Source organism: Myodes glareolus, chromosome 3 (assembly GCF_982192425.1).
Source record: "Myodes glareolus chromosome 3, mMyoGla1.1, whole genome shotgun sequence".
NCBI lineage: Eukaryota > Metazoa > Chordata > Mammalia > Rodentia > Cricetidae > Myodes > Myodes glareolus.
In genome coordinates this window covers 19227978-19241918 of record NC_142028.1, presented here as the reverse complement: position 1 = coordinate 19241918, position 13941 = coordinate 19227978, and the positions used below count along the sequence as shown (strand labels likewise).

Sequence of the window (13941 nt, the reverse complement as noted above, 5' to 3'; positions counted from 1 at the left end):
ATATTCTCCAAGCACCAGGAGAAGACTTGGGATTGTCTGTTGGCTAAAAGTTGTCTCTTCTTTTTTGCTCATCTATTCCTCCCATCTCTGTCTAAAGGCTTTTGACAATTCAAGGTAACTGTTCTTTATCAGTCTTCATAGTCCAGGATTAACAGGTTTCAATGTTCAGAGTTTCAAAGTTCTCAATTTCCTCTAATAGCATTCTACCAGTTCTCTTACAGGTTCCTAAAAAGTTCTATCACTACAACAAAATCAGGTATGGTGATTATTTTCCAGTTTTAAGCATGTTTTTCAAGTTACTCCTGCTGCTTAAGCCAAGAGCAACCTACAAAATGCTCCCATTTGAGCAGGAATAAAGTGGAAAGGAACAGAGTGAAGGGAATAGACAAGAACCTCTTACTGATAAATGAAAACAGTTTTAAACCTTGCAAATGAATTTTCAAAATAGAATTATAGGACATATTTCTTTTATGTCCAGACATCAGTGTGGGTTTTTATGACTACGGTATTTATAAATAAGAGTAACACAGATCCAACAATGGCACTAAAACCGTTCTTTGTATTTCTACTTTAGATAGAGGAAAAACATTTGAAAAATTGACTATCTTGCAAAAATAAAAGACACTGTGATGTGTAGCAAGCAAGATACTGAAATTACTGACCGCTTTCCAGGAAATGTTAATAATTCTGATAACTGTTACACTTTCATTGATGCTATGTAATGTCTATGTGTGAAATCACTTGTGAATGCTGACCACAGAAAAACTACTCTGGATATGGCAAGAGCAGTGAGAATACTGTCCACTGAAGAGATCTTTCTTCTCTTGACCAGTCCATGATGTTCACCAATGACATGAATATGCTTCCTAAATTTTCTATGATGATCTTTACATTTAAAATGATTATTCATATGATGTATAAGAAAATACTCATTGACTCCAGTTTCTACTAGAATGATAAAATATTTAATATCTTCGAAAGTGTTATGTCTATATAATTCTTGAAAGTATATAACATTCACTTTTTGAGTTACTGTATACAATACCAAGAAAACCTCAGAATTGTTTCAGAGTTGGATCATAGTATTCTTCACAAATTCCTTGTGCTGTGCTACACACCTTAACTAAACACATGGAGATACACTATGTCTTCAGTCTGACTATGGGACAAGGCCAGTTCAAGCACCCACGCCTCCACTGCCTAGGGCCCTAGCTGGGGTCATCCCCGTGGATTCCTGGGAACCCCTCCAGAGCCAAACCCATATCCATCCTTCCTCCATCTCAACCAACCCACTCCCCCAAGCTCTCCCAAACTCCCACTTCTCTCCTCTTGCTCCCCCTCTCCTCTTCCCTCTACCCCCACCCCCATGCGTCTAACTTTTGCTAGGTGATCTTGTCTGCTTCCAATATCCAGGTGGAGCTATATGTTTTTCTTTGGGTTCACCTTATTATGTAGCTTCTCTAGGATTGCAAACTATAAGCTCAATGTCCTTTGTTTATGGTTAGAATCCACTAATGAGTGAGTACATACCATATTCACCTTTTTGGGTCTTAGTTATCTCACTCACGATGGTGTTTTCTTTTTTCATCCATTTGCATGCAAAATTCAAGATGTCATTGTTTTTTTTTTTTTACCACTGAGTAATACTCTAATGTGTAGATATGCCACACAATTTTTTTATCCATTCTTCCATTGAGGTGCACCTAGGTTGTTTCCTGGTTCTGGCTATTACAAATAGTGCTGATGTGAACATAGTTGAACAAAATGCTTTTGTAGTAAGATTGGGCATCTCTTGGGTATATTCCCAAGAGTGGTATTGCTGGATCCTGAGGAGTCTTGACTTCTAATTTTCTGGGAAACCACCACATTGATTTCCAAAGTGGATACGCAAGTTTTCATTTCCACCAGCAATGGATGAGTGCTCCCCTTACTCCACATCTTCTCCAGCATAAGCTATCATTGGTGGTTTTGATTTTAGCCATTCTGACAAGTGTTAGATGGTATGTCAAAGTTGTTTTGATTTGCATTTCTTTGATAGCTAAGGAAGTTAAAAATGTCCTTAAGTATTTTTTGATCATTTGAATTTCTGTTGAGAATTTTGTTTAGTTCAATACCACATTTTTAATTGGTTTATTTAGAATTTCAGTGCCTAGTTTCCTGAGTTCTTTATATATTTTGGAGATCAGTCCTTTGTCTGATGTGGGGTTGGTGAAGATCTCCCTGTAATCAGACTAACGACTCTCTTGAATATCACCATAGAAACTCAATCCTGCAATGGATGGAGACAGAGTTAGAGACCCACATCAGAGCACTGGACTGATCTCCCAAGGTCCAGCTGAAGAACAAAAGGAGGGAGAATATGAGCAAGGAAGTCAGGATCATGAGGGATTCACCCACTGAGACAGTGTGCCTGAGCTAATGGGAGCCACCAACTCAAGTTAGACTGGGAATGAACAAGAATTGGATCAAAGTGGACACTCTGAATGTGGTTGACAGTTGGGGCAGACTGAGGGGCCAATGACAGTGGCACTGGGATTTGTCTCTACTGCATGTACTGGCTTTTTGGGATCCTACTCTCTTTGGATGCACACCATTCTAAGTATGGATGTAAGGGGGAGGTCTGGGACTTCCCACAAGGCAGGGTTCCTTGGCCTCTGTTAGCACTGGAGGGGGATGGAAGGGAGGGTTTAGGGGGAGTGGGAGAGAAGTGGGAGAAGGGAGAAAGTGGGAAATTGGACTGGTAATATTTTTAAAGTATTAAAAAGGAAAGAAAAAACATTAAAAAATGTGTCTTACAATTCAGTCTGAAATTCTTTATAGTTGGCGAATTCTCATGTGCTGTCATCAAAGTAAAAATACACTTATTTGCATGGTCATCATGCTCTGCCTTCTGTGCATATTAAGTCTACTTACATTTTTCTTTGCCAGGAATTAGAGAACTCTGACTCAAATACCAATCAACAAAATCTAAACTTGCATGTAGAGCAATAATCTCATTAAATACATCATACATACTTAAGAACACACCAGCAACACTAACACAGAGCTCTCATTTATTTAGATCCAAATACCTTACGTATTCCACTTTAGTAATTCAGGTTTATCATTTACCATTTATCATACAACTAGCTCTCATGTTTAGCACTGTTACCACTGTTAAGACATTCTATAAAATCTCTTTCAACAGAGAGGAAGAAGATAAAGAAAAATGCCAAGTGCCCTATAGGTGAGGCTATATAGAGTGGGTGCTAGTACTTGAACTTCAGGATCCACTTAATGGAGTTGTATCCACTGGAACAAAGCAACACTCACCCCAGAAGTATTCTTGTTCTGCACCTTCTACTCTGGACAATAAACATTTGAGGTTCCATCTGTGCAACAGTTCCTGGAAAAGACAGTCCTTTCCAGGCAATCTGAGAGTAACACCAGAACAGTTACCACACATTTTATCTCTAGAGCATAATGACAGAGCATATATCCAAAAGGGCTATTCTCTCTATGATTTCCTTGTCAATCATGTATGAATATGTATGTGTGTATAACATGTAGGAGTAGTTTAATTTATTTCATGTTGACTTTTTACTAGTGATAAGTTCCATATACTATTCTATCCATACAAATGCAAGTCATTCATATTATTTGAACAAATTTAAACTCTATATATGTATATCTGTATTAAGATCATTAAATTTATAAAAATAATCTTCTATTTTTTTACATTCAAAAATTTTCATAATCTATACTTGTGCTGGTTTGCATACCAGGTTCCTCTGAAAGCTAGGGTAGTCAGATATACTTGGATCTAGAACTAAAATAGTTATTTGCTATCCATTGTGGGTACTGGGAACTGAGTGGGTCCTCAACAAGATAGTATGTATTCATAAGCATTGGGTCATCTCTCCATTCCCTTGCATCTTTAACTAAGCTAAATTAGATTCTAAATCATCATCACTCTAATTTAAATTCAATCAAATCAATCCTAAAGAAAGACAAAGCAATATGCATCAAATTCTATGTCAAGTCAGGTGTAGTGACTCATAAACACTTTAATCTCAGCACTCAGGAGGCAGGGCAGATGAATCATGTAGGTTAGCCAAACTGGTCTACATATCAACCTCCGGGCAAAGCATGGTGACACAGTGAGACCATTTCTTAAAAACTGGGGGAAACTTTTCTCCTGAAAAAGTCAGAACTATTGACAAATGCTGTGGAAACACTGGTACAATTTCCACGACAAAATTCTGTCATTAACTGCATAGAAAATATGTTCATTGGTAACCATAAGTCTCATAAAAATGTAAAGCAAACCCAGAATAACTGGTTATGATTTAGTATCCACTGACAAAGTTCTGCCGATACCAGGTCTCTGGGTGGTGAGGAAGTTCCTGTTGATTTTACATTATGTGAACAATGTTAAGGAGAAAGGCAAGATTAAAAAGATGAAGGACAAATTCAGTGTGGGTTATGAAAAAAAAAATTGGTTTCAAACAGGGTAAAAAAAAAAAAACTAAAACTCCATGTGATGCACTGTATGCCTTGAACACCAGCCATACTCTTCAATGTCAATGGTTGGTACTGAAGATAAATTTTAATTCTCATTTGCTAGCGTGCAAATAAAGACATTACCCCTTTTACTGTTTTGAAAGGTTTTACCTTGTCTAGAGTCTATATAATTTGGATTGATCAAGTTTAGAAGTCAGCTTATCAAATTTTAAAATGCATTATTAAAATCAGAGGTTTCTTTCCTGTCTGCCAGTTTCCAAATAACCACTCAAAGGCTTAATATTACTCATATAACCTTGGCAGATGGCTTATTATTAGTTGGCAATTAGATTTAAATTAACCCATATTTTTATCTGTGCTTTGCCACACAGTTTATGGCTTGTTACTTCATTTTGTGCATGTTCTTATGTCCTTGGCAGCTGGTTGGAATTTGACTTTCGTCCCCAGTCTTTTTCTGCCTGATTAAAGGCCAAATCAGCTTTATTTATCAGTCAATGAGAGCAATGCATATTCAAAGCTGATAGAAAGACCAAACCACAGCACATTATCAGGGAAATGTGAAGAGTGAATAAATTTCTGCATGAGCCTGTCTTTAGAAAACAAAATGAACAAAACATGGTGTTGAAATGTAATCAAATTTAACATCAATAGCATATATCAATAAATAAATTGGAATGGTAGAAAAGAGTTCAAAGAACTTGATATGTGGTATTATTTTTCTTACTAAGACTTCCCTAAATTCTGTGGGGGTACACATGGAAATTTTGTCTCCCTTACAAATACAAGTATCTACTGATAATGATTATGTGTTATAGCTTTATTATTTACTGACAATAATCACATCCTCACTATTACAGTCACTCATAGGCTTCATTTGACTAATAGAAAACATTCCAAGTGTCTACAACACATGAAGACATGAAGATTATATGACAGTCTTAAGGTTCCAGTCACCTTCCTTCATTCTGCCTATTTCCAAAAATTTCTTTGGAACATAAACATCATGGTTGGGTCTTTAACAATGGTTTCTAGCTAACTGAACTTCATAATTTAATGTTACTTCTTAAATTATTTTGACATATATATTCTGCCTATATTTATATGATATATATATGTGTATAAATCATATATATATTTATTTATATTGTTAAACTTAGAGTGATTTTTCAGAAAATTATATGAGACACAAAATTTGGACATGATAATTAGCTTAGGGAACTAAGCTACTTACAATGATTTAAAACTTACAATCTATATTTATTTATAGGTTAATTCACACTCTTTGAAACAGCCTAAAGTCAATATCAACAAAATGAGCTATGAAACTACTTCCACACATTTTCTACTTTTGATTGCTATTGTGAGAAGATCCAGGATCAAATGTTTTATTCTAACTTGTTGCATCTGATATGTGCCTTCCATCAATATCTCATTTGACAATACTGCTAAACTTGTCAATTCTATTTGAAGAACTAATTATTTATTGGCATTTATATTGAGCAATATTATATTAAAAACACTGTTTACAAAAATATCATTTACCACTTCTTTTCATTTATTTATTTGATTGCAAATTTTAAGTTCTCTGAGAGTTTTGTACAATGTACTTTGACCATATCCATCCACATCCTCCAACTACTCCTAGATCCCACCCTATGCTTAAATAAAATTATCTCTTTCTGTCTAAGCAACTATGAGTTTCCAATATCTTTCTAGGTTGGAGTAGAACTTCATTTCCTCCTGCCTCCTCCCATCCTGAGATTTTGCCTATCTTGAGTTTGGACAGGCCTTCTGCATGTTATACATTATTATTATCAGTTCATATGTGCAACTGACTTGTTATATCTGGATTATCACTGTTCCCTTATAGTCATCTACCACCTCTGGCTCTTATAATATTTCTGCCCCTTCTCCTGCAATAATCCCTGAGCCGTACGTGGAGGGAGTGTGATATAGATGTCTTTTTTGATTAAGTATTCCACATTCTCATAAATTTTCATGCAAACACAAGATGCCCAGCATAATCAAAGCAATCCTTAACAAACAAAACAAAACTTACTAGAAGTATCACCTATCCAAGCTTCTAAGTTTGGCCACAAAGCTATAACAATAAAAAGGCCACGGCATTGACTGAACACAGACTCATTGATCAGTTTAACAGAATTGGCAATCTGCATATAAGCCCACATTCCTACAACTGCATGATTTTTGTAATGAACAGGCCAAAGGACACACTCAATAAGGGAGATTATCTCCATAAAATGGTGCTGGTTTGACTGGATAAGCTATGTATATATGAAATAAACTTGGTCCTTATATTTCACCCTGCACAGCACTAAACTCCTAATGGATAAAGAACTTTAGCATAATGCCTGATACCCTGAACCTAACAGAGAAGCAAGAAAGTGGTTGATTTAATTTACAAAAAAGGGACTTTTAGAACAGAATTCAGGTTATTAAAACCAACAATAAATAAAAAGAAGTCATGAGATTATAAAACTTCTGAAGAACAAAGGGCACCACAATCAAAGTGAAGAGGCAGTTTACAGAATGGGAAAAGGCATATCAGCCACACAGTTAAAAAAAGATTTAATATCTAGAATGTATATCATATGTACTCTTAACCACTTAGTCATTTCTTTACCACTATATATATATATATATATATATATATATATATATACTCTTTTTAAAAGCATATTGATTTTCCTTCTGTTTTTTTCTATGTCTATTTTTTGGCATTATGACTTTAAACTATTATCATTTTTACCTCAGATTTTTGAGTATATGGAATTCCATAGCTATGCCGTCAAGCTTTCTTTTTATTTTTACACATTTATTCAAGTATTTTCAATTCTTTTTTTATTCATGTAAAAATATTATATATGTACTTTTATAGCCATGTATTGATACAAAACTGTACTGTCTACTTTTATTACTTATTAACTCATTTAGAACTTTCTGATAGAACTGGACTCATTTCTGTGTCCTATGTAAGGTTATCCATCACACTTTGGTGTGAGAAGTCCTTCTGTCCATGTGTTGCTTTTATTGGTTAATGGATAAAGAACTGGCTTGGCCAATAGCATGGGAGGAGGAAGGCAGAGTCAGAGAGATGCAATGGAGTCACCACCAGAGTCAGACATGCTAAAATTTGCTGTAAAGCCACTGCCACATGGCAATACACAGATTAATGGAGATGGGTTAAATTAAGATGTAAGAGTTAGCTAATAAGAAGTCAGAGCTAATGGAACAAGCAGTGTTTTAAATAATATAATTTCTGTGTGGTTATTTTGGGGCTAGGCAGCCGGCAACCAACAAGTAGCTTTCACCAACAACACTTTTTCATTGTTCCTTAGTAACTTTCTTTGTGTGGGACAATTGTCTATATTCTGTCAATTATATTTTAAATAAACACTGATTGCCAGTAGCCAGGCAGGAAGTATAGGCGGGACAACCAGACAGGAAGTAGAGTTGCGTCAATGAGAACAGGAGAATTCTAGGAAGAGGAAGCCCATTCCTCTCCAGTTCTGTTTCAATCACAGAAGAAGAAAGATGTGATTTACCTGCTGAAAAAGGTACTCAGCCATGTGGCTAACATAGATAAGATTAATGGGTTAATATAAGTTATAAGAGTTAATAAGAAGCCTGAGCTAATGGGCCAATCAGTTTATCATTAATATAGACTCTGTGTGATCTCTTTAAGGCTAAACATCTGTGGGACCTGATGGGAGAACAAAAACCAGGCAGGAAAGAAATCCCATCAACCATGTAACATATAGGAACATGGGTAGAATTACTAACAAGAGCATGGTGACTCAAGCAGAGCTACATCATTAAAAACCCACCCCATCACTATACCAACTCACTTGCAAATTTACAGGCAGGTTTGCCAGTCCCCTTTTTCCCAGCAATTGTTATACTTACTTAAAATTTTCATTTTTAAGTCATATCACTACATAACCAGCAAAAAATAAAATTAAAAATAGTACTATAAATAATAATGTGTACCATTTCATATCAAGAAAATACAAGACAATGAGCTTTAGACACAGAATTCATGTCATCTTCTAACAATACATTAAACATTTAATAATACAATAAACATTCTGTGAATTTTGAATCCAATGGTCACTTTGACAGGATCTACAGTCACATAGAAGATGAATTTCTGAACATGACTGTGAAGGAGTTTTCATTTACAGTAATTGAATTGGAATATGTACCCTAAGTATGAGCCAGATCATTGTGTTGGCTATAATCCCAGTATGAATATTACAGAGACAGTTAGCTAAACATCAGCATTGAGCTCTTCTTGCTTCTAAATTGCAGATATAGTATGACTATCTTCCTGAACATCTTGCTTTTATGCTTTCCCTACTATAGTGAACAGAATCTTCAAACTGTGAGCCACAATGAACCATACCTTCTTTATTTGATTCCTTGCCTATCCTGGCACAACAATTAGAAGATTAATAAACATTCAGCGCATCAAAAAATAACAACAATGAAATGACTGAACTTATTTGAAGACACTTTAGCCAGCTTTCAAATACCATACAATGAAGAACAAAAACCTCATTTTCTTTCATGTCCTTTTTCCACCAGATTTCAGGTATGGCTGTTACCAGTTTCTTCCTATAGATATTGATTTATACTCTGTGTCTTTTACATAATGTTTCATGATTCCATTCATTTCTCCATCTCTTTGCATCTGTCTCCACTCCAGCACTTTCACCAAATAAAACAAAATTTAACAGAAGTGGAAAAAAAGAAAATAAAAATGGAAAAATCCCATGATGAAAGCTGTGATACGACACAGTGAGTCAAACCAACAACTCCTTTGCTCTTTAAATTTACAAGTAAGTGTTCATTGAAGAGAGACAACTGTTTTGTTTAAGGTCTCTGGTTTCTACTACCCTAACTATTCTGGGCCCTACCTAAGGTTCTTCCTAGATATTCTGCTATCTCCTAGATGTCCTATTGTTGCTCTGTGTTGTGGAGATCCTGAAGCTTTGGGTCTGAAAGTCAGTTCCCTTCACGTGCTCCAGCAGATCATAGATGGGGTGGATGATGGGATGTGCCAAATCATATCCTTGGGTCTGGGCCTGGGTAACTATAGCTTTGGTGTACCACATGTGAAATGGGGACAACTCTCCTATCATTTCAACTTTGGGACAGGCTCACTCATACCTGCACAAACAGGGTTGACTCTATTTTTATTCCCTAGTGAGGGGCTGGGCTTGCTCTGTAGAGTGTTGAAGTTGGTTAGGTGTCAGGGAGAGTGTTTCCATTCTTATGACTACAGGATCAACTCTCCTACTTTCCTTGGACATTGATGGGTAGAAGGGAGGACATCACTCCTCAGCTCATGCTACCAAAAGATAGAGGGAAAGTGGGTAGTGCGCTCCTAAACTCCTAACTTAAAGACTCGCTCACCCACACCTGTGTAACAGAGTTGGCTCTATTGTGCTGGAGCAGGGCCTGCTCTCCTGAGTGCTATAGTTGGTGGGGGTCAAGCAGAGTGCTCCTGCACCTATGACCACTATGCCAGTTCTAATTTCCCAGGCACTGCTGGATGAGGGGACAACTCTCTTCCTCAGATGCTACCACCAGAGAGATGGATAATGGGGACAGTTCACCCATGCTCACAATTTCAGGGCTGGCTTGCCCACACCTGTGTTTACATTACTGGCTCTATGTATTGTCGTGTTGAGGTACAAAGCCTACTCTCCCGTGTTGTGTAAAAGGAGCGGCAGGCTGCTTTCCCACCTGGCTCCCACATGGCTAGCTTTACACCCAGAAATAACAAACACAAATTGTATTCATTTAAACACTGCTTGGCCCATTAGTTATAACCTCTTATTGGCTAACTCTTACGTATTGATTCAAACCATTTCTAATAATCTGTAGCACCACGAGGTGGTGGTTTACCGGGAAAAGTCATAACCTGCGTCTGTCTCGGAGAGGAGAGTCATGGCAACTGCCTGCCTCTGCTTTCTTTCTCCCACAATTCTGTTCTGTCTACTCCACCCACCTAAGAGCTGGCCTATCAAAAAGGCCAAGGCAGTCTCTTTATTAATCAATGAAAGTAACAACAGACAGATGACCTTCCTCCATCAGTGTTGCAGCTGGCAGGGGTCAGGGTTGGATCTCCCATACTTATGACCTCACAACCATCTCTCCCACCTGCCTCAGGCATTGAAGGGAAGGAGGAAAACTTCACTTTCTCACTGCCACCAAACAGATGAATAATGAGTACAACTTTCCCACGCTCACAATTTTAGGACTGGATCTCCCACAACTCCATTAACAGGCTTGGCTCTATTGTGCTGCCCTGCTGTGGTGCAGGGCCTGCTTTCCAGAGTTTTTCAGCTGGTAGGGAGCAGGAACAGCTCTCCATTTCTTGTTGCCTCTAGGTCAAATATCTCTGATGTCTTAGGCATTGATGGGTAGAGACTGAAGGAAGGCATCTCTCCCTAGCCCATACCCCCATGTGGTAAATGAGGGTGGGGTTAGATCTCCCATGATCACATTCTCAGGGTTGGCTCAGCTTTGCTATAGTCAGCAGGATGATCTCTGCTCTGCTGCCCAGACAAAGTGCAGGGCAAGTTTTCCTGTGTGTTACGGCTGATCAAAGCGTCATCTCCCTTACCATCTCAGTCTACTCCCTTCCTCTCTTCTCTCTTCAGTATGCCTCAGTTCACATGACCTAAACCATTCTGTCTCTCTCCCTTAAAACACCACACCACATACCATATTCCACACCTCTGTCAACACAGATATTATTCAAACGGCTGACACTGCAAGGTACTAGGTGGGCCCATGTTTTCTTCTTAGACCTTAGAGTAGATAGCCCCAGGCCTCCATGTAGATCTCTTTGTCCTACACAGGTCACCCTGGTGATAGGCTAACTCATGCTTCCTCATCACAAAGAGATCATTATAGTGCCCATTGCCCAGTGCCATAGACTTCTGCTTGGTGTGTTTGAATGCATGACATGGGATGGGGAGTTTCTCTGGAGGATGTTCACAGGTCAGGGTTAGGATGCCCCTGGGCCATGGTTGATTGGGTCCTGCCCATTCTGAAGATATTTTACTTGAAAATCCTCTCTCTTACAAGGACATTCTTCTTGCTCTCTAATAATGTCTCCATGCACTGATAGATACATTGACTATCTCAGAATATCAGCTTCTATACATGAGAGACAGTACCATAAAATGTGAGTGCTAAAGAGTTAGAGGTTCAAAATGACCAAGTACATAAATACTAAAATATCTTTCTTTAATGGCTATCTATTACACATATACACATTATATACACAGTTTCTCATAGAAATATCTCTAAAATATACACAGAAAATATGTTTAACACATATTTTTAATTAATGAATAAATGTGATTTGTTAGAAAAGAAAACCTAGTCAGTCAGAAACCACCAGTCAGGTTAGATTTGCTTGAGAAAATAAGATTTGACTAAAAAATCTTTGTTTCTAAATATTCACATTCTTCACTCTTATTCTCTCTTACTTTTTCAACTTGGTACCCTTGTCCTCATTAAATTTATTCATCTTAAATTACTTAGTTATTTTTGATTAAATTTATATATTTCACTTCGTTTGCACTTTTCCATACAGTTAAAACAAAGTAGCTACTTAAAAGTTTATGTTAAAAACACACTTGTCACCCTGGATTACGCCAAGTGTTTATTCCCGGGATAGCCTTTTGTTTTCTACCTTCAAAAATCACATGTGAATACTCACATAAATGAAGAAAGAACATGAACTTCCTTGCTGTGATAGTCACCTAAAACACTATTGTGATTCAATGCTTGCAGACATATGTACTGAAATAGATTGTAATGCATAGATCAAAACTACATAGAAAAATGCGATGCATTAAAAGTGAAATACATGTTCCAAAAATTATTGATTTTTATATTACAGAATATAGGAAATGAGAAAGATTAATACGTTTCTTTAACTTTCTAAAGTTACATTTGTAGAAATTGGGCTAAATATATGCCCAAGTCTCCATATCAGTTCTTATCTTATTCTTGACTATGACCCTATATTATAGAGTTAATCACCTGCATTTAATAATTTTCATATACTTACATGCACATATGTATTATGTATTACTCAGCGTTCATATTAAAATTACAGAAAGTCTATTAAGGGACAGAAAAATTGCATTATAATTATAGAAGGAGTTCTACTATAAGGTTCATTTTCACATCATTCCTTGGATAACAACATACATCCTTTCTTATTTTCTATATATTTACAATATGTTTAGACAATGCTTGAAATACACAGAATTCTGCAAAGTTTACAAAGTTACAACTAAAAGATAAACAGAAAGAAAAAATATAAATATGCAGAATTTCTTATATACAGGTCATTCTCTAAAATACTGAAAACAATCTCTTACATGGTCTAAGAAGCCAAGAATTGCAACATTTAGTTTGCACCTCACCCACCACATCAAGGACAGAAATCCTTGTCTCAGCTTATTGTTTCTCAAAATCAAGACATATGAATGGCCTGAAGGAAAAACAAGTACAGTATCCACAGAAAACATATGGGCTGTATTTCTATGATGAGGTTTATTGTTCCAAGACTGAAAGGCAAGTGCCAGAAAGAAAACAGTGTATAGTAACAGGAAGGCAACCACCATTTGCAGAGTCTTTATGTGGGCTGTGATGTTGATGTCTTGGGAGCCTTTGGCATTGTTTTGTATGTTCTTCAAATGTTTCCACAAGGAGAACATGAGCAAGAAAAAAGTGATCAGGGACACAGTGAAGGGTATGAGTACAAATATAGTATTGGTAGGTAAAACAAGTTTATGAAGTTGTGCATTACTTGTTATAAAACTGTTAGATGTATTCGCCTTATAATGATCATTCCACACATCTATATATGTGTTTATGATTATGATGTTTACAAAGAATATGAACAGAGACACCAACAGTGTCACTAAAACTACATTTTTAACTCTCCACTTTAGGTAAAGAAAAAGAGAGCTTGAAAAATTGGCTATCTTGAGAAAATAAAAGATGCTGAGACATGTTGCAAGCCAGTTGCTAAAATGATTGGTCAGTATCCAGGAGGCATTAATTATTCTGATCATTTTTTCAGTTATTAATAAAGCTGGACACAGCACAGATATCAATACAATTGAGATAACAAACAATAGAAAAGTTATCCTGGAAATGGCCAGAGCAGTAAGGATCTGATCCAAAACAGAGATCTTTCCTCTCTTGACCCAGCCCATGATGTTTACCAGTGCCATGAATGCATTTCCTAAAATCCCTATGATGAATTCTACACTTAAAATGATTAATAATGTTACCTGTAGAACAGCACTCATTGTCATTAAAAGGATGCTTCAACTTCTCCTGGACTTCTGAAGACTTAGAAATGCAAACTTCTTCTAA

General features: G+C 36.8%; 1 protein-coding gene across 1 annotated transcript; it reads right to left on the bottom strand.

Annotated features, from left to right (window-relative positions):
- Positions 1 to 12902: 12902 nt before the first annotated feature.
- On the bottom strand, positions 12903 to 13874 carry LOC148122545 (taste receptor type 2 member 140-like). Its single transcript, XM_087903911.1, has one exon. It carries the CDS (start codon positions 13872 to 13874, stop codon positions 12903 to 12905), a length of 972 nt encoding a protein of 323 aa, XP_087760037.1.
- Between the last annotated feature and the right edge of the window lie 67 nt (positions 13875 to 13941).